Here is a 26985-nt window from a genome sequence, read left to right on the forward strand (position 1 = left end):
GGGGTCCTGGGAAAGAGCAACGAAGTGAAGAAAGGAGGCAACAGGGCAAGGTGCCCCTGGGGGTGCTGGATACCAGCGGGATACCGGACTATGCGTCGGCCGGCTAAACCGCGCTACCAGCCCACAATGTGCTGCCTCGTTTAAACGTTTCTGAGTCTGTTCAGCCCGGATTGCGGCGCTGCGGGGCGCGCGGCCGCCAGGGGGCAGCGTGTCTACTCACCGCCGACCGTTACTGCCTCCCCCACGCGCCCGACCGTTACTTCCCCCTCCCGCGGTACCGGCGGTGGCCGATGTGGAGACTCGGTTGAGGGGAAGGAGCGTGGTACGGGCTGCCGGCGCTGCCCTCCTTCGCTAGCACAACACAGAGGGGCTCTGAAGAAGACTAGTAGTTAGAACAATTTGGGTAAAGTTAGTCTAATGAGCACACCATTTTTTTACTTCATTTTCCGAGGGTTTCTTTTCTCTGCTGAGGTATCTTTTATGTAACTTGACACCGTGGTCTCAAGGGAAATTTTCCCTGTTTTCAGTTGACCTCATTTCAGTGAGCTAAATAAAATAACGTGCAATTGGTGGTTTAAGCACTGTGTTGGAATTTGCACTGGGCCAGTAAATATTTACTTATCTAAGCTCTGTTACGTAGCCTATAGAAGTTTTCAGTTTTATGAGAAAAATGTAATTCTCCTTATGTGTGGAAGACATTAACAGTATCTGTTTCTGCTTCTTGTTTTGCATATTTATGCCATTGTTTATTATTTTAGAATGTAAACATGCATCAATTATATATAAACTATAAAGCTATTGGATTTTCTTTTTTCTGTAGAAAGTAGAAAAAAGGTCATGACTATGTCCCGAGAATGTGAGGATTGCCAAAATACACAGTAGATACTTTTCAGTGAAAAACAGTACATATCAAGTAACTGTTGAGTCATAAAACCCTTAAGTTAGTGTAAGCAGATGTTGGTTACAGCTCACATCCATGCGAAGTATTTCATCACCACCCCTATAGGCACCCACTGCCCACTTCTCGTTGAAGAACTTCCCTGAAAGCCTGTTTCTAATTTTATGGAAAAACACTGAAATTTGGCACAGTTTTCGAAAGTATGTAGGGGAAAAAAAAAAAAAAAAAAAAAGGCTGCCAGAGGTTTGGTCTCCAACTGTGAGAACAGACACTGCCTTTTCAAACTCCTCTTCCACTGACCAACACCCAGAAGAGAATTTACATTCTTTTAGAATACAGCAGGAAAATGAAGGTCTGTATGCTGCTGAATTCAGCTTTTGATAAAATTTACATCTGTTGTTTTAAACTGTCTGCTATTGCACAAGGCTGGGCACTGATCTGAAGGTATTTGTTTTAAAGAAAAAGGAAAGGGAAGTATTTTCAAATGTACCGCAGGAACATTTGTTGCTTGTTGCTTGGACAGCAGTTAGAGTGGGAGGATTTAATTGTTTAGAAGCCATAGAAGTGTGTTTTCAGATAATATTAGAAATGTGGTTATTGTTTGTTTCTGTTTTGCAGACCCGGCTAAAAATAATATTTGGCGTGGTTATATGCCTTTTGCTTTCCTTATTACTTATGTGTATTATACTGCTTCCGTCAAGAGGTAAGGCATTTATAATCTAGTGAAGTGTAAAACATAGTATCTTTAGTCATTATGGCTTCTAAAGTCACAGAAGTTTGTGAAATAATCTTTAGGATTGTCCTGTCAAAATTGTTATGGCTTTATCTATATCGCTTTACAGAAATGTACTGACAGCTAAAATATCCTAAAGATCCAACTGAAATGCCAGCAGATGTTGAAACAAGGAACTCCTTGAAGTGAAAAGCACCTGAATTAACGTTATTATGTATGATATATAATGTTCTTAGACAGGACTGCAAAAATAATTCTCAGATCTCCTCATATTATGCGGGGGGGGGGGGGGGGGGGCGGGGAGGGTAGTGGGTTAGAGTTTGGGAGAGTCTCACAAACTCTTAGTAATGGCTTTTAGCTTGGTGAGACTGTATTTTCTTTTAAAAGGTTGTGTAATAATTACAGAAGTTCTCTACTCAATTACAAGTTAAACATTTTGTTACAGGTAGGATATAAGGAATTGTTTGTGAACATATTTGAGATTGCATGTGAAAGTAAACTCAGCATTGTATAAAATAAGGATACCTAGTTTGCTCCAGTATTATTATGCCAGCTCTAGGTAAATCAACACAGTGGGGTCTGCTGAGTCCTCTGGTAAAGTTCGAATTGAGTGTGGTTTAAAATTTAGAGCATGAGTGGCACTGATTTGATGGTAATTTTTTTCCTATGAGAGGTATTGTAAGGGCACTTTAAGTACACTACAGCAGATTAATTGAATGCCTCTGAAATAATTAAAATAGTTACAAAAAGCAGTAACAGTATCTAGTTAAAGGGATTCTATTATTCTTTTTTCATGTGTTGGCAGGGTGACTGAGATGAAGAAATCAGTTTTGCATTTACAACTAAATGTTATAAAATTGGCTATCTGCTTAAGTCATGTGAAAGTTAAGTCCTGTAGTTAATATGGGTGTTTTGTGAAAGGTGAAATCTCTTTCCTACCAAATATTTCTGTGAAATATGATTATCATAGGCTGTTTCGTTGGGAGAGGGGTTAGAGGTTTCTGAAGCAGTTTGGGTTGATTCTGTTATGCAGCATGTGAATGTGAGGATAGATTGTATCAAGGTGGGAGGGGCAATGCTAGGAAGAGAAAGCATTTCAGAGAGGTAGGTTTGACTTTCACTGTCAATGATGGGTTGCCAGATTTTCTGGCTAGTTTAAACATGGTCAAACCTGAGCTGTCATTACTAGATATATGTATGATATCGAGTCAGACTTACACATAACAAGTCTGCCTGTTAAGACAGGGCAAAATATTTTTATGGGATTTAAATAAGAAAGAGCACTAAGGAAACAAAAGAGTCATTGAGGAAACAAAAGAGCCTGGAGACCAAGGACTGGTTTGGCAGCCCAAAAAAGTTGGTAAAAATCCTGGAAGGTACTGTAGAAGGAAGTGAATATATTTTTCCCTTCTGAAGTTATCACATACCAGCTCACTGGTGTTAGCCTGAGCCTCTTCAGTAACTGAGACATTACAAAGAACTCTTTTCACATCTCTGTGTTTTCTTGGAATAATGCTTGGTAACCAGTCATATCAGACATGACATTTACATCCAGTAGAATGATAAAGAATTTATCTTACTTTACAGAATGCTTTTGAAGTAGCATTTTAGATAATTGTGGAACACACAATTATTTTGAGCACACAATTATGTTGAACAATTCTGATTATGGTGTCTTATTATCAGGTGGAACTGCAAGTGCTGCAGTTATCGCCTTAAATGCCTAAACCTTTTTGAGTTCTTAGTGGTCTACTGATCAGTTGTAAAAGAAAAAAATATAAATAAATTTTGCAGTTCTAAATTTTGCAAGTTGAAGACAGGCAGGAAATAGCTACAGAGATGCAATGTTCTTTGTGTATCCTACCTTTACTACTACTTAACTAGAAGGTTGTGGCAATCTAGAAAGACAATTAATTGCATATGAAAAATGTATAGACATAGACAGACTAAATTTCTGCTTAAGGAATCAGCAAATAGAAACGTCTTCTGTAATTCTGAATGAACTGGAAGAAATACTTAGTTCTGTTTTCGTCTGCTAAGTTTCTAGTAATTTCATGTTCTTCAAACTTCTCAAAATATGATAACTGGTTTTATTTTACACATGGAAGAGTATAAAAATGTGAAAAATTTTCAAAAGTTATACTGGAAAATATTTTTATGTTTGGAGAGGATAAGGGAGAAATACTTAGTTGCAGTTATTACACAATTTCTGTGGGCTGAGAAGAGCAGGGCAGGCAATCTCAATATAGTGAGTGACTTTTATGCCTAAGAAATTATTGGGGTTTTTTTATATTTCTTTGAGTTAGGAATATGCTCTGAGATTACCTTACTATGATAACTCAGCTATAAAAGCCCAACTCTAAAAAGTTCAGAAAGGTTTTTTTCACTTGTACACTGGTGTACCTAGTCCTGCTCTTCTGCAGCATGACAAGAAAGAAAACACGTGCCTGCAGTCGAAAGCAACAGTGGAACCACAAGCAGAGTTAAAATTAACTGAAAGTATTGCTTAGGTTCCAAATTAATCTTCTGCTATTTTTAATGAATAACTACACCCTGTAAATGAATGCAAGTGGACCACAAAGGATTAAAACTAAGACAGTGGGATGGTAAAGGGAAAAGAGCAAAGCTAGAACTTGGTAAGCTTTCATTTCTGTGGCTGGCTCTGCTATTTGCTTCCTTTTTGTCCCTGGGCAACTTTTTAAATCTTTGTTATTTCACAGAGAAATAAAACACAACAAAAAAACTTACCAAGCCTACCAACAGCCATCCAAATCAACATCTAAATAGTGCTGCAGACATGTAATTTTCATGGTAGGGTCTGTTCTGTGAGCAGACATCTCGAATACTATTATTGAACCAGTCTTTAGTTACAGAAGAAAGAATCAGCAACAATTATGGAAAACAATTAAAGATGCTGCTTTTAATTAAAACATTTAAATATCTTTTCTGTTGCCTAGAAACAAGCATTCAAAATTATAAGTAATCAAGTAAGAAATAGTTATGTTTAGATTTTTTGCAGTCCACTGGTAGAAATTCAGATAGGAGTGGACACATTTAAAATCATTACCAGTCACAAGAAATTATCACAGAATATTAAGTATGTAAGGGTGAGACGGCTAACGGAGTAAAGGTTTAAATTAAAGCTGTGAAAATTAGACCAAAGATGAGGCATTTGTGATATTACTTGTCTTTTTAGTGAAAAATCATCTTAAACTGAGAGAAGGAAACAGGAAACTTTACCAGATTAAGGTATCAAACAGGACTGCAAATTTAGGCTTCCCATACACACAACCATGGACATAAATCTGAACCGTGGACTTCTTTTGATAGTAGGCATGTTTACTTAAATAATTTAAACTGAAAGCTAGTGATAAGTAATCATCACAATATAAACAGAAGTGGAGTGTTCTTTGGAACTATTTTCTATGCATTTTTTTAAGAGTTTGCCATCTTCTATGCTTATCGTTAATGTATCAAGGATCTCTAATTCACAGTCATGGTGCTAGCAAGAGGAATTAACTTCCTATTGAACTTCTTGGATACTAATATTTTCTGAACATATTGCTAGCTCAGAGTTTATACTGATAGGCTTTTGCCTATGGATTGGCATTCAGTTTTATTTCTCATGACAGCTTTCTTCTGCATTAGTGCAGACAAGGCTAGTATCAACAGTCAACCGGACATGTGTATTCTACAGTAAGTAATACTCACTTAGCAGAAGAAAACATATTTTATCATTAGAAAGTACCGTACAAGAGACTGTGAAGAAACATTTCTCAGGAAGTCAGTGTGATCTTAACAGAGAGGGACCGTAATGAAGAAGTGATGGAGCATGATAGGAAACCTGAGGGCAATGAGTCATCTTGACTATCTGGCTGTCATCTGAGAGCTCTGAAGGAACAAACGGGAAGTGGCAGAAAGCTACTAGGCTGCAGAGTGACATCCCTACTACCACTGAAGACCATGGCAAAAATCCCCTTGATTTTAAGGAGAAAAGCATAGAATCCAGGATGCCTAGACATAAACACTGCTATTATTATGGTACTGAACATTAAAAACTGGCCTTTAACAGAAATGTTCCTATGTCTTTCAAGGATTAAATGTTTTGAGTATTCTTTCTCTTGTAAACTACACAATTCTTCTTTTTTTTGTTTGTTTGGGTTTTTTTTTATTATTACATTTTTATAATGGAATTTTTAATTTCCATGCACTTAGCAAGGCAGCCTTTTCAGCATTACCCTCTCCTCATCCAGCTGATTGTCCTTAAATTTTCTTTTAAATTCTGCCCTAGCTTAAGATGTTTCACTTTGGGGAGAAATAGTAAGAGAAGAGCCACAAAACCAGCCACGATTTTGTGTATTATTTCTGTTCAAGTATCTGATCTACTTAGAAATCAAATATCTAAGTACCTGTTGTCTCTCCAGAATCATTACCAATTTTCTTTTGCAGCATTAAGTAAAAAGTAGAAGTTTACATTCACTCATTCATTACTTTTCAGCATTATTTTTACCAACATACCTTCATCTATTCCTTTCATGTGGCTACTAGGAAATATATGTGGATGATGATTATTTAGCAAGCCTTATATCCACCTTCTAACACTGTTTGATGAGGCATTTATGAGATTTGTCAGAAGGAGTTTGTATGCACATCCTGTTGTTGAACTCTCTACTGAATATGTTCAGGTTCTTATTAAAATAGTTGTCTCTACATACCACACAAGTTCATTAAACCCTTGCTTTAAAAATATTTGGAAAATGCTTTTCTTGCACTCTCAGATTCTACAAGTAAATATGTTTGAGTGAATAAATAACTGGGTAAAATAGTCTATTTTATAATTTTTTATTCCTAAAAGTGCATCCTTCAGAGGCTGAAGCACCTTATCAGACCAGTAACAGAGAAGTTTCCTTTCTGCTATACCTACTGTGTGCATAACTCCAGGATCATGCTGTCCTTGATGTTCCCTGGTGTTAAATATTGGGGGGGGAAAAAAAAAAAAAAAAAAAAAAAAGGAAATCTATGACTAGTGATTACTTATTTTTTTCTCTCTTTTTTTTTTTTTTTTTTTTTCCATTTAACAGCATTGCATTAACAGAAACTTTCTGTCTTATTCTTAGTTGTCAGCACAGATGATGGTCCCAGAGCTCTTACATTGGAGGATTATCTGAATGGAAACTTCCAATATAAAACATTTTTTCCATATTGGGTGTCAGGTAAGTAAAACTTTTTCTCAAACATACATAGGCCTTTCTAATACATATTTTCAGACTAGTTTACACGACTCAGAAACGTATTTTTCTTCTAGCTCTACTGTGAATGAATGATAACTATGAAATTAAACAACCTGCTAGTCAAAATTTACAGTTGAAATTTATACTTTTGTCAGTCATTCTAGAAGTTCCAGGTATTTTATGTTTCAACAGACATCTTTGAGTCAAGTATAAACTATAATTTTATAGAGGCCTTCAGTGTTTTATTTATTTTACTGTCATATTCATTGCAGCAAGTGAAAGAAATATGTCAATGTGTCAGTAATTTTTTAAGCAATCTGCTAGTTTGTGTTTGTCACAGAACTTTTTCATGTACCATTTGTAATAATTGAGATTGCCTGTCTTACAGGTTCCTTTCTTTGTTTTCAGTAGTACCTAGCTCTGCAATGAGTCCAACTGTTCTTATCTTGTTTAAGGAAATGCTGACACTACTGAAATTCCTGAGTTCCAATGCATTGCATGGAAAATAAGGTTGGGTTTCTAAGCAAGTTCCTTAAAGTAGAACATAAAGACATGAAGTTAATTGCTGCTGATAATATGTATCTGTGGCTGGCTGAAGTACGAGCCTTGTTATCATTGAATCGCAGCAGCACCAGAAGGCTTGAGCTGGAGTGGATTGCGTTTGAGTACACGCGCTATTTCCACTCCTGTTATGTGCTGCCTCAGGCAATTAATGTTCTCTGACTAGGGACAAGAAACATAGTACAGTTCACATGGAGTCTTACCAAGTTAGTTTCAACCCACAAATTTAGAACTGAACTGAAGTGTTCCAGGATATTGCCAGCAGCAGTTCAGGTTTTACAATTAACAATTTGAAGTATGTTGGCATCACTTGTATGATTTAAAACTTAGGTCACCATTTGTTAGAATTCTCTCTGAAGTATGTAGGCAGCATATCACCTAAACCCAGCATTGTCCTTCCCCCTTTATATCCTTCTCACTTAGAGTTATCTTTCCTCTTAACAGTCACAAAACTCATGCAAAAGTCATGACATAGATTCCATAGATAGCCATGCCTACAGCATTCTGAATACCTACTTTCCTTCTGAAGCAGGAGTTAAAATTTAATATCTCTTCCTTAGAAGGCCTGAGATCACCACAAATGTTGTTACACTTATCGTAGAATTGTGCTCAAAAGATCCACCAGTGAGCTAATTTCCTAAAAATTAACACCTTATACAATTTTTCAGGCTGCTTTTAAACTGTTAAGTCTCTCTCTCTTTACCTACACCAAGTATGTAATTCTTTCTCTCTGTTTATAGCAGTAAAAATAATAATGTGAAACTAAAATTCTGATCTTCATTCTTTACCAAACTATGGCTCAGGTCTTGAGCACAGGTAGGATTAAATTCCACCCTCATTGAAGGCCACTGACCCTCAGTTCGTGGGACCTGTGTGAGAAAGGGTGGTATCATTTATGTAAGGTCAATTACATGGTTCTACTGTTACCTGCCGAATCTGTGCAAATGAGAATGTTCTGGTGAAATTATAAGCAAAGATCAGATCTATCCCTGGTATTCTTGATCAGACATTACTGGCATTTAATTATACAGTTAACTAGCTGATTCTGTGTGCAGTGTGTAATCTTGAGAACATACTCCAGAACCCTGAAGACAGTTTGTTGGTAAGTCTGTACCTTAGCATCATTAGAAGAAAAACATTCTTAATGCGGATGCCAAAATACATTTGCTCAAAATCTATTCATGGACAGGAGTGTGAATATTTTGATAAATATTTCTGTTCTATAGTATCTTCTGTGCAAGGTGACAGCCTTTTTGTCTTGTTTATAAAGATAATGAATATCTTCATCAGTCTGCAGAAGATGATATTGTTCTTTACAATGTTGAAATGAACTACCCAACTACCATCATGACTAACAGCACAATGGTATGTATATTTTCAATTAATAAAAAGGCAACAAAATGCATTTGCAGTTCAAGTACCTGTTTAAAAGTGAGTGGATTAAAACCTGACTCATCAAATCCGTATATAAAGTTTTTTTGCTATAATCTAATCTACTTCTTAATCTTTCAGAAACAAGTTAATGCTTCAAATTATGTGTTGTCATCAGACAAATATTTCATAGCTTTGGAAAGCAATTATTCAAAGGTAATTGTTTTAATCTATTACTCAATGAAACGTTTGGTTTCATTTAGTATTTTGTTGATTGTGCTCACTGTGGATAAATGTTTCTTGGTACTTTCTTGATAAAGGGATAGGCTATGAAAAGGCAGCTAATTATTTTTAATTATATTATGTTTTTTCAAGTTAATAACACTATTTTCTTGCTTAATTTTTGCAGCTGTGGAGATACTCTTATACAGCATCATACCACATTTATGATCTGATATATGGGTAAGGCCTCATATTTCTTACAGAGAGCCCTGGTGAATACTCTGTAGTGATGTGCTTGCAAGCATTTCCACTGAAAAACTGTATAGTAATGTGACTACCACCCTGCTTTGCTTTTGCCTGAATCTGTCAGGTTAATTATTTGCTTGAAAAAAAATTACCTCTAAGAAAATCATACAGGTCTTTCATCTACTCATCAAGGTATCTGGGCTGGTTCCTATTTTATGCCCTGAAACTTTCACTGTTCAAGATTCTCATCTTTTTTCCTTCTTTGCATAATTTTCTCCCACCCTGTCTTGGCTGCTTGAGTCTACTTCAGTTTCACACCTTAAGCTTTCATGCCCTTCTGTTGTCTAATTCATCCTTTTAATGTGTGATCTAATCTTTGGCTTTCCTAAAACTCTCACATGTCCTTTAGCCCTCCAGTGATCTTGTGACAGTCCATCTTGGGTCGTTCAAAAGTTTGCAGCTTCTCCTATGGCATTTGCTCTCTTTACCAAGATCTTCCTCAAACCACTTCTCTTTCCACCCAAGTTTGAAGGAGGCCATCTGCCTCCCCAGTCACCTTTTTATGCCAAGTAGCAGCATGGCCAATGCTTCTTAGTTTTGTGCAAGAGAAGCTGCACTGAGCTGCTCCATTCTTGGAAAGCTGTTGGCTCAAGGTGACAGGAAAAGATTCCTGCAAGCTAATGTGAGTAGAGAGGTACTGCATGTGGCTCATGATCCTTCACAAATGGTATTAATGCTGTTGTCCTGCTTGCCTCAGCATGCTATATCCTGAATTCACATTTCCCAATAATTTGCTGAGACTCTAATGCAGATTTCAGATCAAGTAGACGACTATAGGTGCTTGTGCAGCATTTTGGAAGAGATAAGGCTGTCTCCTTAGGCTGCTGAATATGTTTTCAACGGGTCGAGTTGCAAGTCTTTGCCAGCACTGGTGCACGCCATCACATTGCTGCATGTCTCACTGCCTGGCTAAATTTTGCATTGCTCAAGAAACAAAAAGCTGTTAGAAAATATAGCCCTTCATGAATTTTAGATTAATCTAGAGTTTAATGATCCATTTGCACTGTGCTCAAAAAGCCATCTCAACTTCTTTCCTTTTTTTAGTGGTTTTGTAACAGAAAATCAGCTTCCACATAAAATTCAGTATATATCCTGGTCACCCGTTGGACACAAATTGGTCAGTAAAGATAACCAAGTGCTAGAATAATTTTGCTTTGTGTGGCTAGAAGACATTTATTTGTCCTTTGTTGTTATTTTGTTTGGTTTCCAACCTTCCTAGTACTAATAGTGTGTGATGTTTCTATACAATAGTGCTCGTATTTCATCTGAGAGTTGCTTTGTTTTTAATTTAAAGCACGAAGTAGTTAAAATGTTACATTGATGTTGCTAACAAATGGTTATAGGTTCAAAAGGCATTATTTTCTCAGAAAGTGATGGGTTTGGTGCTTGTTTCTTAACCACATGTCCATTCATTTGATTGAAATTTAGAGATAATGAAGGCCTGCAAGCATTTCTTGCAAGAACTCTCTTCTGATAACTAATTTACTAGAAAGGAACAAATAAGCCGAGACAGAGTATAACTTTTTTTTTGTCTCATCTCACGTCACCTAGACAGGCTTAGAAAAGTTAAATAATTTTCTTTTTAGTCTTTCTGTACTTGTTTTTGTCTCCTACTTTTGGGGGAACCAGAAGGAAAAGTCACAAAACACTTTGTCTGAGTGTCTCTTAAAAAAAATACAGCAATTTTAGTGAGTTTCAAAGCTTTATATTTTTTTTGCTTAATGACTTTCCACACCAAAGCGAGACACAGAATCCTCTGAAGTTTATGAAAATCAAAGGAGTTGTTCAGGATTTATTCTGACATAACTGAACATAGAATTTGGCCTGTAATGCATAATTTATTTACTGAGGTACCTACTGTTGCAGAATTTTCAAGGGCTTTTAGTGTAGCATTTATGTTCTATTTTCTATTCATTATATTTTCTATTTGGTATAATGTAAGAGCATTGACTGCAGAAGATCTTACTCTAACCTCTGTTAGTGGTGCCTATATTCATAAGAAATACTTTCTTGCCTTTAGGTATATGTGTATCAGAATAATATTTATTTGAAGCAAAGTCCAAGAGAGGCACCAATTAAAATAACTAGTGATGGAAAACAGAATGAAATATTTAATGGGATTCCTGATTGGGTCTATGAAGGTAAGTAAATCTTGAAGTGCAACTAACATGTTAAATGCTTTGTTTAGATCACCTGGTTCTCACAATCCATTCTAAAATACCTGTGATGATACATTATGAACTAACCCTATGGGTTACTTCATTTCCATATTTTATTTGCCATAAAATGACTGTGTTTTGTATTCATAGTGTGTAACCAAAATCCTGAGTTTTTTGCTACTGAAACTATATCAGAACTTTACAAACTGGGCTTCCTGCTGCTGCACAGGCAGCAGTTGGAAAATAAGTTTTAATGGAAGTTTTTATTTGGGTGAAAATTCAGCATTTTTGTGCATTTATAAAAAAAAAAATGCACACGCAAATATGAAAAACCCAAGTGAGTTAAATGGGATTTGTGTGCCTGTTTCAAGAGTTCTTAAGGCCTTTCAGAATTGAGATGTTTTGCACTACATTTGGTGTTATTTATTTAGTACAACTCTCTTTACGTGTCTAGGTTGCTAATAGTAGAGTGTTAAAATAGATTAGAAGATACATAGATTACAATGATAAACTATTATGAATTATTTTCTTATCCTCAGAGGAGATGCTAGCGACAAAATATGCACTGTGGTGGTCTCCAAGTGGAAAATATTTAGCATACGTACAATTTAATGATTCTGACATACCAGTGATTGAATATTCATATTTTGGTGAGGACCAGTATCCTAGAAAAATAATTATCCCATACCCAAAGGTATGTATTCTCATTCTTTTCACTTACTTTCTGTTGAGAAATCAGTTATGACAATGATAAAAGTAACTGTGCTTAAAAAAATAGTTGTATTACAGTGGTTAAATCCATTGTAGCCTAAATTAAAGCAAGAAAACAAACTTAGGCCAAGTTCTGAAAGGGTATAGGTACATTCAAAACTGTAGATATGTCATAATGTAAGTGAAATAAATGGAATTACTCCTGTAAGTAAAAAGTATGTGCAAAAGTGCATGCTTGCATGATCAAGCCTTGCTTTTTTCAGTTTGGTTTGCTTATTGTGATGTGTTAACTATGCAGTTGTTATTTTTCATTACAGTAAATGAATTATGAGACCTTTTTATTATGAAAAATAAAGGCTATGATAGCTTCAGTTTATTTACACACTTCATAGTGCTTTTTGATCTCAAGGGGCTTTGGATTTTAACTGCTTTCAAGTGCCAGATCTAAGGCATTGAGGTTTTGGATTGCCATTTCTTTAGCATGTATTAGAAAGCTCTCCTGACTCCTGTCATGTTCATATGATTGCAAGTGATCATGTTAATGTGTCTTAAGAAGTTGCCTGTCAGCTGGATTACAATTCTAAAGTAAAGCTAAATGGTTTAGACCACACATGGAGGAAAATTAAAAAACTAATAATGTATGCAATGAATAAGCAAGCATGAAATCAGTTTAAGCTAAACCAGTTTATTTCACAGCTGGGATGTCAAAGACCATTTACAATCATGTGAACATATTCCTGGAGTTTTATGCCAAAGTAAGTCTAGTGTGTGCTGCAAAGATCCACACTGCAAATAGAGTGCTGGTTCCCATCAAGCATGTTTTCTGTATAGAAATGCACTAAATTTGACTGTTTAAAAGGTTTTCCTCTTTATATATGAAATGATGCAGAGCTAAGTGGCATACTTATATGACCACATTTGCCCTATTATACCCAACTGAATGCATCCTTTGTAATTTATCTCCTTTTCTGCAAAAAGTATTGTAATTTTCTATGATCTGAAATCTTCAGAGCCTGTTTGAATAACTTGATGCATTTCCTTCGAAGGCTGGCGCTAAAAATCCTACTGTTAAAGTATTTATTGTTGATACTATTAACATTGAAGCATTTGGTCCTAAGGAGGTGCCAGTTCCTGCAGTCATAGCATCCAGGTAGTGTGCCTGCAAATATGTCTTCTCTTCTTTAAAAAAGTTTTTGTCTGTTTTCAGTGCTTGAACCTCTGAATTGTTTTCTGTTTCTAACAGTAGACTGCCATATTCATCTCCTAGATGAATCAGAAGCTAACCAGAAATGTGTTTTGATTCTGTCTGTCCATATGATATGTTGTTACGAAAGACCAAAAATACCATCCCTAAGACAATGAAGCTTTGCTATTTTCTCCCACAGAGCAATATGGGGGGTACAATCTGTAGCAACGCTTCCACATTGCTGTTCTTTAATAACCCCTCTCTTCTTTTTTTTTATTTTTTAGTGATCACTATTTTACTTGGCTTACTTGGGTAACAGATAGTCGGATCTGTGTGCAATGGCTAAGGAGAATCCAGAATTTTTCAGTCTTAGCTATTTGTGACTTCAAAGAAAATTCAAATACTTGGGACTGTCCAGAGGTAATAAAGTTGGAAATATAAATTTAGCATTGCTGAAGTTAACATTGGCTAATCTGCATACCTATTTTAACACCAACTTGTAATGCACAGCTTGCTCTGACTTACTTGCACAAATATATTTAGGCTTGCCCTGAATTCTTTAGAAAAAAATTTTGTGCCTGCCATAATTGAATTTTCCAATGTTTGATCACATTATCTTGTATCTACTAGTTATACCTTTTTCAATATTTTAATTGCTGGGAGAGGGCTGAAAAAATTTAAACGCACCAACAAGGAATAAAATCACCTAAATATTTTTTAGGGAGGCCTAAATAGCAATCAAAGCAACAAAAATAAGAAGAACGTTACTGAGCAGCTTTAAATACTGTTGTTTAGTTCCTTCCTGCTTCCTGGGACCATATAGGATCTTTACTGATTTGTAAATAAAATCTTATTAAAATTTTTTTAAAAATCTTATTATACTACATTTAAATTACATACTAAGTCTGACTGAATCGTGTCCTTTATGATTAATGTTAAATTAGATAAAGATGCAGGTTTTCAAGAGGGAGAAAATTTTCTGTCTTATTGACTCATACAGTTGGAGAAAGCAGGCAAGTTTTCAGAAACACAATCTCCTTTTCAAGTCTGAAAAGAAAACTTCAGGCCAATTGCAACAGTAGATCTACATTTTGTTCTAAAATGTCGTTCTACCATTAAGACAGTTCGGAGGGGAAACAGTGCTCTGCTGAGCAGAAGGATAGCTTTGATGGCCTAGCTATCTATATCTATATGTAGATAGTTATAGATCTTCTGTACAGAAGCTTTTCTGAAAAAAATGTTTTCTTTAAAAGTCCCTGTAAAGCTCTAAAGCTGTAGACACTGATAAATTCATATAGATCTTGAAGGAAAGGATACCTGAATTTCAGTGACTCCAGTACAGAAGTCTCATCTACTGTCTTTTAGTATTGATGCTGTTTGCATGTCTTATCTATGGTACAGAACATGTATAAAAACTAGCATTAGGCTGAAACCTTGAACTAATAGGAAAGAAAAGGCAAGAATATTTGTAAGTGTTCTGTGTAACTGATAAATTGTAAATTCAGAGTTTATTAATACAGCCTTTACAAGCTGAAAATAATTCTTATTCCTCTATGATATGACAAGTGTCACAAAATTAAAAGGAATTTAAGGTTTTGTTCTTTTAAAACTTTATCATGTAAGTACATTTCCACAGACAAATATTTGAATTTATTCAGACAAAATACATATTTACTGCAGCATTTGATATGTCTCTTAAGTAATTGTTCCACTTTATATGTACATTAACACTGAATCTCTATCTCACCTCGAAGTAACCTGCATTTTAATGACTAAATATTTTAATGCAAAAAAAAAAATCAAGGGTTCTAGATTTCTACCACAATCCACCAAAGTAGTTTAACACAAGCTTAACTTTAAGCGTGTAAGCAATTTTATTTATTTCTGTAGGTCTATTTATGTGTTTTAAATTAAGCATGTGCTTAATTGCTTTGCTGGAACCAGACCAGAACAATTAGCATCTTGCAGGACTCTGTTCATGATCCTTGCTTAATTGCATTTCTCCATGAAACCTTATTTATGGAATCACTACTGATGTTTCTATAATTCTATATTTATACAGTGATACAATGCTTTTATCACATTAAAGTTTGCACAAATGGCCAATTGAAGGAGTGTGAACAGATGGGAGTGCTGCATTAGCTCTATTTGCAGTTAGAAAGTATATCTCTGTATGTTTCCATTGGCAAAAATCATTCTCTTGTTGATTTCAGATTAAACTGAGACTCTAATGTACAATAAATGTGCTAGGATTTATCTACTTGAAAATAATAACAAAATATAATCTACAAGATGTTCCTAAAGTGTTAATTCATCCAAAATGTTCATGTATTCAAGTTTTGCTCATGTAAAAAGACCATAGAAACCAATATGACTTCAGTGGAACTATTCACGTGAGTGAAAGCTGGGCATGTATTTGTGAAATTGGGATTTCCTATAAGGATGCTAGTTCTCTAATTAAGTTCTGTAAGTACTTTAATACACAGAAAAATCCCATATAAGTCAATGGGACTCCGCATAAGAGAGAAGTTAAATATATCCTAAATGTACTTTATCATCAAGATCTGAGTCTTAATTTAAAGAAAGGAAAATAAACTTGTGATGAAGATATAAAATTATACATCCCATTTTTCTTATCTTAAAAGATATAAAATCCATCTTCTGATTTAATAGCTTGATAGAGCCCTCACACAGTGCTAAACAGTCTTCTAATAGGCAAATACCTGCAACTTTCACTCAGGCAAGTCACTTCTAAGGGACTAAGTTGAAAGGGAGAAAGCATGATTCTGAATGTTAATGAGATTATATTGAGGATAGCAAATACAAACCATCTTCTTAAGAAGGAACATTTGTTGAATTTATTTCAGACTTTAAAGAAATAGTCTATTAAATGAACAGCATAAAGAAAAGCTTGCAAGATTAAAAAAAATGAAATATATTGACTAAATGCAGAATTGTTAAAAATTAAATCCCTTGCTCCATCCAACAAGCAAGATATTACGCTCTTCAATGAAAAAGTCTTAGAAACATAGTGAAAATACACTAGAAACTTTATAAGTAAAACATTAAAAAAAAAAAAAAAGTTAAAGTGCCTTCAGCTGCAGGAGGAATTGATTAATTGTTCAGTATAAGTCTTTTTTTAAATCAGCTTTAAGAATGTTACCAGGACTTAAGACCTGCTAAATTTATAGTCTTAGGTTATGACAATCTGGGTGATTTTCGATGCCTACATTATCTTTGCCAATCCTTAATTCTTTCTAAATGTGTTATATGTGATATGTAAGTGTTGAATATCAGACCCTTTAATATCTCACTGAGCGCCCAATATAGGGACCCTTGGTTTCTATTAATATGAACTTTACTTAGTTAAAGTATTTGGCTTGTATTTTTAAGATTTACATTTATAAGATATACCTACTTGTCACATTATCCATTGTAATAAAGCAACATCACAGCTTTGAAATGAAAGGAAATGTGTCAAATGAACCAGCTAAGAATCTAACACAGATTTTTAACATTACTATTCCTCAATTTTTTTTACTTTTTTTTTTTTTTAACTGAAAAATTCATGAGACTAAGTAGTTGTTGGATCTTGCTTCCAGTGAATATGTTGCATAAGGTTAAAACAATTACTTTAGATTTTATTTAGCTTTGGTGACAGCTGTTAAATAATAAAATTTTAACTAACTGAATGGTATTAGTACAGCATGATTTTCCTCAGACAACCCTGAAGTATTGTAAAATTCTCTTACAGACAGCCACACATTTTTTATTTGAAGACTTTGAACCTCTGTAAACTAATTCTTGAACTTCTTAAAAGAGTGTACATTTGATTTTGTTTTTCAGAATCAACAGCACATAGAAGAGAGTCAAACAGGATGGGCAGGCGGAGTAGGTTTCCTTACTGTACTCTGTTTTGATTTAATGAAAAGCTACAGCTTTCTGCATCTTCACAGCAGCATTTTGGAACATGAAACACCATTCTGAGTCATACAACACTGCTACTTAAACCTGTTGCACTGTAGGATTGAGACTTTTAATTCCGTGTTAGGCATAGTGTCTGGCTACCTGCTTTCTGAGTTTAAAAACCCTTTTTCTGTCTCCTTTTGCAAATCTTATACCGACTTATTAGGCATTATACTGCAGGGAGGGGAATCATACTGCGATGTAATTCTTAAAAACATCCTAGAGGCAAAGAACAGATGTAAAATTCCTTTGATGTCACTAGGGCAAGAGATAAGATTTGGCCATACCATAGCATTTTAAGAATAAAACCTGTCCATTCAGAACACAGTTTTAGTGTCAAGTGGTGCATAGCTTCGGCTAGAAAGGAACCTTCAAGGTAAGACACCCCAGTTACAAGAGTAGTTGATACTTCTCTGCAGTTACTCCTGAGCAAAAGAAGTTTTCTCTACCCAGTAACCTTTATCATGGAAGAGATATAACAGCAATCTCTGGGAATTCACAGTAAAAACAAACCTTGAAGGAAATTGTATGAGTCTAGCACCATTCATGAACATTAGCTTTATTCAGAATCTTATTTTTTAGAAGTCAACTCTACCTATTTTTGAATAGTTAAAGGTCACTCAGAATATACAAACAAATTATTCCACTTATAAGTAGCAGCTTGTATTTGTGGGATACTTGAGGTATCTCTATTATCAGCTTAAGAAATCTAATATGACAGGTTAGAAATTGTAATGTGTACTGACTGGGAGACTGAGTATCACAGGTGAACACGTGTGCAAAGTGCTTTGTCCCACATGAACAGATTCAATAGTCTTGTTACTTCTAGTATGTCCACTATAATCTACTAAACAGCTTGGACACACTTACGTCTCACCTACCATTTTTCTTCATTGTTTCAGTTCTTTGTTTCTGCACCATATTTTACATCGGACAGCAGTTCATACTACAAAATTTTTAGTGACAGAAATGGTTATAAGCATATTCATTACATCAATGGCTCTGTGGTAAGTCAAACAAAGTGTTCTACATTGATGTACTGTAAGTTCCCAAAATAATTCTACAATATTCGGTAACATATGTCTTGCTTCACAGGAGAATGCAATTCAAATTACAAGTGGAGAATGGGAGGCAATATACATTTTCAGAGTAACAAATGATGCAATGTAAGTATCATGACCAAGAGAACAGGTTTTGAGTGTTGTCAGTAAAAGCAACACTTAGTCCTTGGAACACTGTTAACTCATCAAGTTATAACTAGTTATAATTTGTTTTTTATCTGAATGCATCCACAATAAATTTGTATTTAAAGGCACTGCACAGGTTTGCAAACTTGGTTTACTTATGAGACATCCTTTTCAAATTGCCCTCAATTTTCTATTTATTTTCAATCAGCCATCTTAGATTTATCTAGAAATACTTAAATTTAAGCATGTGATCAGTCCTCATACAATTTGCAATTACTTCAATCATCTCTGTTTTTATGGTCTTCATTCAGGTTACTTATAGATAGATGCAGCTTACGTAACTGAAGTGATTAGCTCATAAAATCAAGATAGAACTCCTATTTTTATTATTTATTTCTCATCTAATCAGAGTTTGAGCAAAGATTTATTAAGATGAAAGGTATACAAGCTTAACTTACTCTTCCATCACATGCAGAAATCTCAAAAAGTCTAAGTTAACTTCCAAGACGGCTTTTCATCTTGATGCTCGTTCATAGGTCATCACTTTACGGATTATTTATTAACACATACATGAATTTACAGTTTCTATTCAAGCAATGAATTTGAAGGCTATCCAGGAAGAAGGAATATTTACAAGTAAGTGTTATCAACATTATCTTAATGATACTAGGTTGATAAAAGATAGATCTAGATTTGTCAATAAAATCATTTAGTTTCAAGATGTTTAAAGTGTAGTTTCACAAGGTATTTTAACTAAATCTTGACCTCAGTTTGTACCTGAGAATTGAGGAGAAATAGCATCTAACTTTTAAATATAGTTGGGTGGGGAGGGGGAAAGATAAAAAGGGGAAATATTTATTTTTAAATGGAACCATTCTGAAAGTACAGTGCCTGTGTTCTAGAATGTGAGGTAGACACGTGAAGTTAGTTGTAGCAAAATAATACTGCTTTACTTTATTTCTGTCCTAGAATCACTATTGGAAGTAAACCTATCAGAAAACAGTGCATTACTTGCAATTTAAGGAAAGAGAGATGCCAGTATTATACAGCAAGGTTCAGTGAACGTTCTAAATATTATGCCCTGATCTGTTATGGTATGTATAGCATGGGAGTAGACATATAATCAGTTGTTCTTTCAAATTTATCAGAGGCATAGATAGTATTGATTATCCCAAATGTGTCCCAATTGAAATTATAAAAACCTGTGCTAGCCACAGTGTTGGATACTTACTACCTGAGAACATTTTTAACAACGAAACTAAGAAAACTTCAGTTCATCAAAATGGATTAGCACTGAAACCGCTTGTAACACAGAAGCATTAAATCAAGTCTTAGCTCTGTTGAAATAACTTAGGTGATTTTGGTGATCTGAGGTTTCATCCATTGGCGTAATCAAGGAGCAGTGAAGTCACAATCTAAAAAAGAAAAAAATATTCAAGATTTTCCTTTTGCATATTTCATATAAAGTTTACTCTTCTGATTCTGCGCTGACTGATCAGCTAAAGAGTTCTTTAGAAGTTCCGTTGAGCAGAGAAGCAAATAATAACACCTTTCAATCATTCTTGCACAAAATAGTCAGTAAGGTCATCACCGTATGAAAGCCACTCACCTTCATAAATATGATGTGACATGTTCTCAGAAGAATGTTTCACGTTGTTAATTCTGCTTTCACCTTATGTAATCACATCTCGGGTATTAGCCAGATGTCACTTCACCTCTAGGGACAAAGAGTTAGGAGATTTAAAGTTACTTCGATTATGATGCTGAGCAATGCCTGTATGTGTACAAGTCTAAGTACATACATTATGTATTTTGTGCAGCAGGGACTAGTGGATTATACAGCAGAGAAGATTCAGATTTGTGTATCAACTTTGAGCTCTTGTAACACTTGTCAGTTACCAATGTTAATGTTATATGCACCACCACAAAATTCCACCTTCAAACTATAACCTGCCTTCTTATCATTCTTATGACAGGTCCTGGGATTCCTATTTCTACTCTTTTTGAGAACCGTAGTGATAGAGGTACTGCAAAGATCCTGCCTATTTCTGAGCTATTTTTTTTCTCATTGATCTTCACTATGCAGAACATCTAATAGAATTTATAGGATTGTGATCAAGAAGCCTCTCATCTTTTTTGTTATGAAAATACCTAGTGTCTTTCTAGATTTGTTAATTAGTAGAATGCAAATATTAATGAATACACTCATGACTTTCTTTTCATTCCTGAGTCCAGCACTTTTAAAGCATTCTGATGTTTTTCCTGTTTACATGCTATAGATGCAATGAACATTGGTTACTCTTTGTCTATCAAATATTGAGTCGAACTTTGTAGAAAACCTTATTGTGATTTCCAGACTATTCATTTTCACATTTGGATGAACACAAGACTTTCTGAGTTTTTCATGAAGCAAACCTACTCTATACAAATGGCAACAGTGTGCTATTTCGAGTTTGCAGTTTGAGTTATTGTACTGTACTAATTAGAATTTGCATCAGTGACTTGCTCTTCAGCCATCGGTAGAGATGTCAGGGAAGAGCAGAAGCTCTTTCAGATGATCAGTTCAAATAACTGTTTCAGACAAGGTTTTATTATTGATACAAAATCAGAACTCCAGCAAGAAACATTTAGAGTCCTCATTCTTTAAGTAGCCTGTTAGTGAAGACTGACTGGAACCAGGCCAAGCAGGAATTTGCTAACCATGAACATATTAATTACTCTGCAGTGAGTTTTCTCTCTCTGTCCCTTGTTTTTCTCTAAAAATTCTTCTCCAACTTAAAGCCCTCAGTCCTGAAATGCCATGCAAATTAGCACGGTCCTGTAAAAAAAGAGGGATTACAAAAAAATTAGTTAATAATTCAGGCATTTCTTTTACTTAGAACTCAGAGTATTGGAAGACAATAGGGAATTGCAGTCTGCTTTGCAAGAGATCAAGCTGCCAAAAGAAGAAATTAATAAACTTGAAGTGGATGGTATAAGTAAGAATTACAAATTTTCATTATACTTTTATTCCTATCATTTTAATATTTTGCCTTCATTTTGTTATAGTAATTATCATCTTTCTGTAGAACAAACTTGTTAGCCTGTCACATTGGGAAGAAGAGCCCTGGTTCTGCCCTGTTTGATAACTACCAGTTTGTCTATGCCTCAGAGTACCTCAGTAAAATGGTAGTTAAAATACATCTCTGCTTCACAAAGCAATTAAAAAATGATCTTTAATACTATTAGTAAAGTGTTTAAAGATCATGTTAAAACATTATAGTATGGCGGTAATAAAATGTGAAATGTAAACTGCTGTTCATGTATTACACATTATATTGACTTGCATATACTGTTGTTTTCACTAGTGACTCTGCAAAAATATTCCATGGTAGTGAATCAGTGCAAAATTTCCAAAACTCATTTCCCATGATGTTAACAAACAGTTATGTTCCTAGTTGTATTTTTTTAGGCACCTGGAAAACTGAAAACCTGGAGTTAGGTGAAATAATAATTTTATGCATAGCTAAATCAAAATAAAAGTAGGCACTTTATTTCTTCAATGTTCTTCTTCAACAGGTCAATATAAACAGTTGCATCAGTTCTGTGGTTCACAGTTCACGCATTGTGTAGTTTCTGCTGTTTCATTTTTATGTACTATTACACCTAACTCTGGATTATGCTCAGAGGAATCATTTTAACCGTTAACAATATAATTTCAATATGTCTTTTCTAGCTTTGTGGTACAAAATGCTTCTACCCCCACAGTTTGATAGATCCAAGAAGTACCCTCTGCTTATACAGGTGTATGTAACATTTCCTTTCTTTGAATGTTGTTGTTTTGTCAGAAAACATACTTCTTATAATTTAACAAAACCTAGGACATTTACAACATTTTATGAAGCAAAAGCAAAATCACTTAGTTTTGTTTTGTTTGTTGTGGTGGGTTTTTTAATATATTTCTGGAAAACAAATTGAACCCAATGGAAATCAATGAGGTTTTTAATGTTATTCTTATCATGGGAAGGATTAAGTTCCTCAGAGAAAGAAAAAGGATAAAAGCATGTAGGCTATTTTTCCAAGGATTCCCCTTAGGACAGGTACCTGATGCAGCACCCCTTAGTCTGAGCTAAAACTAATAATTTGCCTTAGGCATAAAACCTAAAGGATTAAAATGCATTTTAGATAGGGAAATCTCACAAATACATGAAAATTGTAGTTGAACTGTTTGTCTACTGAGCTCTCTGAAACACAGCTATATAGCAAAATATTTGGGGATAAAATGTAGAGAAGTATCTATATCTGGGAATCACTTATAAATTTATAAATATGAGATGAAAATGTTTGAATTTTCCTCCTCAGGTACGGAGGACCTTGCAGCCAGAATGTAAAGGAAACATTTAGTATTAGTTGGATAACCTATCTTGCAAGCAAAGAGGGAATTATTGTTGCTCTTGTGGACGGCAGAGGGACAGCTTATCAAGGTGACAAGATTTTGCATGCAGTATATCGAAGACTAGGAGTCTATGAAGTTGAGGATCAAATCTCAGCAGTGAAGTAAGTAGAATATCTCCCTGTATAACTGTTGTATTTACATACCTACAAGAAGTAAGGTGAAAAAAATATTAAATGTACTTCTCAGCCTTTCTTCTGGAGAGCTGCCATCTCCAGGAAATAAGACAACTTGTAGAAATATTACTGAGGTGCTTGATGTCAGTAAGGTTTTGTGTGATATGTTAGATATGTTAAGTTCATAGTCTAAGTCCACATTTGGACCTCACCACTTCCATTTTATGAGAGTATCATCAGAGGCTTTGGTCCTAAGCTTGAGGAGATATAAGTGCCTGTGGTGAGAGGTAAGCCAATGTTTTATCCATTATTCTGAAATTTTCCCTGTAGGGGAAACCTACCTCAGTGATCACAGCAATTAGCCAAAGATCCACAGAGATGTACAACAGTGATTAGCTAAAGGTCAAATGTGAAGTTTGTAGCAAAACTGAATCTTGACGTAAGCTTTGTGGAGGTCAGCTAGTCATAAACTTGCCTTCCACACTTTTTTTAGGGTAGTTATGAGCAACAGAAAGTGCTTGAGGTCCTCTGGTAGTTGTTCCCCAAGAGTTTCTCCTTTGCACTGAAACACATGAAGTGTTCCAAGTAGAAGTTTTGGAGGGAGTGAAAGCTGAGGTTTTCTAAAGAAAGGCTGCCTGTTAAGCTTACAGATGCAGTAGCACTGCTAAAATGGGCATTTAATGAAGTGTTAGTGTGAACTGCACAGAGATGAGTGCAAGGCAGGAATTAGGAATTTAGTCTAGCCTTTATTCTGGAATTCAGCCCATCAGAGCAGGGATAGATTTCCAGGTGCAACAGTAGATAGACACGATTCTGGAAAACTTAGTTAGGAATTGAATGTAGCAGTCCAGGTTTCCACAGCTTTCTCTACTTGTTTGAGAATGTCTGTATGTACAAGTGTGTGTGAGGAGGGTACCTGTTCCTTCCTCTTCCTGCTTTGTGGTAATTCATTCTGTACTCAATTATATAAACGCACCATTATCCTTTTCAGGGATAAATGAAACAGAATAGCTGTATATCATGTCAGGGTTTTCTATTAATCTATTTTTTTATTTTCTTCCTTGAAATTTTAGCGGCAATGCCATACTTCAAAATATCACAAGAGAGAATGTTTCTTAGTTGCTCTACATCCTCACTCAGACATAAGATATAAGAGACAGAGGGAACTTCAACTGATTCTGCAGTTGTAAAATCTGCTGAGACAGGCAGTGGAGAAATTACCTCAGACTTCACACTTCCCAGTTTTCTGTCAGCACCTAGACTATATTTTTGTTCATTTAAATATATTGCATTCCATCTTCCTGATGTAACACACGATTTAAGATACATGATTTTTAGAGAGGATCCTATACTCTAGTGGGAAGTTACTGGAGGGTAGAAGGAACTCCAGGGATTAAGGCAAAATGTGACAAAACTGAATAATTTTTGGCTTTTCTAACTTTGTCCCACCCAGATAATATCCTCCATTTGGGTGTTGTCAGTCCCTTGTGCTTGTCCTAGTAAAATAAGGCTAGCAGCTGCTGATACGTGTCTTAGGGTATATCTGAAACCTGGTTTGTTTAACAGACACTCTTACATCCCCTTTTCTTTGCTGTTACAAATACAGCCTTCAGACTCTGATGCAGTATTTTTGTAGGACACCTAATATTTATGATTCTCTTTGACCTGTTTGACTACTGAGTACATAAGCAAGGTACACCTTTCATTCACTGCAAGCTTATTACCAACTTGGAGAATTGGGAAGATATTTTCCTCCTTATTATTTTTATTATAGTAGCAGTATGCGCTCTTCACTTTTCAGGCATGTGAAAAAGAAAGCTTATTGCTCCAGGGAATCCCTAATCTCAGAGGCTGATAATGTGCCTCTTGACTGATCAGAGTATCAGCTCGTTGTAAAATGAGTATCTTGACCATCTTGCAGGATAAGGTCTGAATGTTAATGGTAATTCAGCACCTTCAGCATTAATATAATGAAACAATAATAGCCTGTGGGAATGTAGGCCTATGGGAAATGAAATTTGCTTATTAGTAGGAGTAGACTTTTTGAACTTTTTTCTCTGCATGTGTCTGTATGCTGTACATATGCATGCATACATACATGTATATATGTGCATGTGAACAGCATGAATATAATGTATGATGTTTAATCTAGCCTGAACTAAATATCCAGGTGGATTCTAGGTAAAAGAAAAAAAAAAAAAAAAAGCACAACTTTTTTGCCAAGAAGCCAGTTCAGCAGTGTCCCACTGGAACAAAGATCATTATGAAGAAATTATTAATTTCAGCATTTTTATTCTTTCAAGACAAATTCTTCCTTTTCCTTTGAAATGTCTATGAATTGAATAATTAATGTTTTGTAGAAATAAGACATGCTATGCTGATTGTCATTTTGCTCAAATTGGTCATATGTGTGGAAAAAAGTGAAAGAAAAATTATTTTTTGCTAATTTGTTGTAGTATTGGCAATTTTTTAAATAATGCATTTGTTTCCATTATTTTCTTTTCCACAGGAAATTTATAGAAATGGGTTTTATTGATGAGAAACGAATAGCAATATGGGGTTGGGTGAGTAGTCAGTATTTTTGTATCTATCTTCAAGTAATCCTGCAATATAATGTTTTAAATTCTTCCTTATTCTGTCCTAAATCTGTATAAAGTTTCTTCTACCAGTGTTTGATGGTATTGCCAAAGGGGATAGTTCCCATTGGTGCCTACATACATGCAATTGCAACAATGCAAGCCCCCAGAAAGCGATCTTTGGCAGCTGAAGAGGGAATTTTGAAAAGCTTACATTGTTTGGACTTGAAGTTAAACAAAATTGAGACATTTTAATTGGCTTTACTTTTTACTTAGGAGCTTACTAACATGGTGTCAAAATTCAAGTATTGTCTTTTTTAATCCAAGATTAAAATAATGAGATAAGTCCTATGAATACCTCTCATTAGAAAACATGACCCTTGCATCATTCTGAATCACTGTATATTTGGTTGGCTTTGAAATGGTCAGTAGGGATGCATGTGGGTCTGAAGGGTGTACCACATTGACAGATGCACCAAGAAGTGGAAAAATTGGACAGTATAGAAGTCATTCCAAATCATTAGCCAGTCTGCTTTTCATCTTTGATTTTTTAATGTACTTTGCTTTGTAACACTCCCAGTACCTCTTAAAGCCAGATGCATTGCAATTCTTCATTATTAAATGGCCAGTTTCCACTACCCTTAGGCACTGAGAAACAGAGTAGCATACCTCAAGTACAAATTTTAGGATAGCACTGCATTCTAATAGGAGAAAAATAAATTATTGCAATATTTGGGGTACTTTTTCCTGTGCTGTCAGCTTCAAAGTAGGATCATTCATAGAAATGAGATGCAGACCTATTAGTGATGTTATGGAGAAGCTGAAGCCAACTTCAGTGGCAGCACAAATGCCACACAGCACCTTTATAGAGATCTTAAAGATGTTTAGGTTATCTGGCTCATTTGCTCATGTTCATCATGAGTGGCTGGATCCAGAATGCGTAGACAGAACTGAAGCCCTGCATCCTACCCAGCTTCAGCATAACAGAATTATGCTATGCAGGAGAACGAGCTGATAGGCAACACCTGAGGTTCTCAGGGATTAGGGATAGTAGTGTAAGGAATGCTAAAAGGGGTTGGAGACCAGACCTGTCCTTATTCCTTGTCTGAGTAAATCAGTATCAGCTACTCAGCAGTAACAGGCTGCCCAAACTAAAAAAGCTTACAGAATAAACTGATATGTTAACCACTCATTAGCATTTTTCAATATTTTTCTCTTTGTACATATTCATTTTTCACTGATCACCATTCAGAAAGACCTTTTATTTCATTCTCTTTAACTGTCTGTCTTTGCCAGAAGCATCCTTCTGATCTGTTACTGTTTGGGTTTT

General features: G+C 35.2%; 1 protein-coding gene across 1 annotated transcript in view; it reads left to right on the top strand.

Annotated features, from left to right (window-relative positions):
* The first annotated feature begins 952 nt into the window (after positions 1-952).
* FAP (fibroblast activation protein alpha) overlaps positions 953-26985 on the top strand; it is a 33873-nt gene continuing 7840 nt past the window's right edge. Inside the window, exons 1-21 of the mRNA XM_082056538.1 lie at positions 953-1250; positions 1517-1601; positions 6749-6844; positions 8694-8788; positions 8936-9010; positions 9204-9256; positions 10367-10439; positions 11343-11463; positions 12021-12175; positions 13239-13342; positions 13663-13798; positions 17225-17269; positions 18247-18351; positions 18440-18510; positions 19114-19167; positions 19501-19625; positions 20508-20555; positions 21411-21509; positions 22247-22316; positions 22873-23067; positions 25589-25643. Coding sequence (XP_081912664.1) covers positions 1245-1250; positions 1517-1601; positions 6749-6844; positions 8694-8788; positions 8936-9010; positions 9204-9256; positions 10367-10439; positions 11343-11463; positions 12021-12175; positions 13239-13342; positions 13663-13798; positions 17225-17269; positions 18247-18351; positions 18440-18510; positions 19114-19167; positions 19501-19625; positions 20508-20555; positions 21411-21509; positions 22247-22316; positions 22873-23067; positions 25589-25643 — 1866 coding nt within the window. The 5' untranslated portion in view covers positions 953-1244. The remainder of the gene's footprint in view (positions 1251-1516; positions 1602-6748; positions 6845-8693; positions 8789-8935; positions 9011-9203; positions 9257-10366; positions 10440-11342; positions 11464-12020; positions 12176-13238; positions 13343-13662; positions 13799-17224; positions 17270-18246; positions 18352-18439; positions 18511-19113; positions 19168-19500; positions 19626-20507; positions 20556-21410; positions 21510-22246; positions 22317-22872; positions 23068-25588; positions 25644-26985) is intronic.

This window comes from Streptopelia decaocto, assembly GCF_964273445.1.
Source record: "Streptopelia decaocto genome assembly, chromosome: 6".
NCBI classification, from domain to species: Eukaryota; Metazoa; Chordata; class Aves; order Columbiformes; family Columbidae; genus Streptopelia; species Streptopelia decaocto.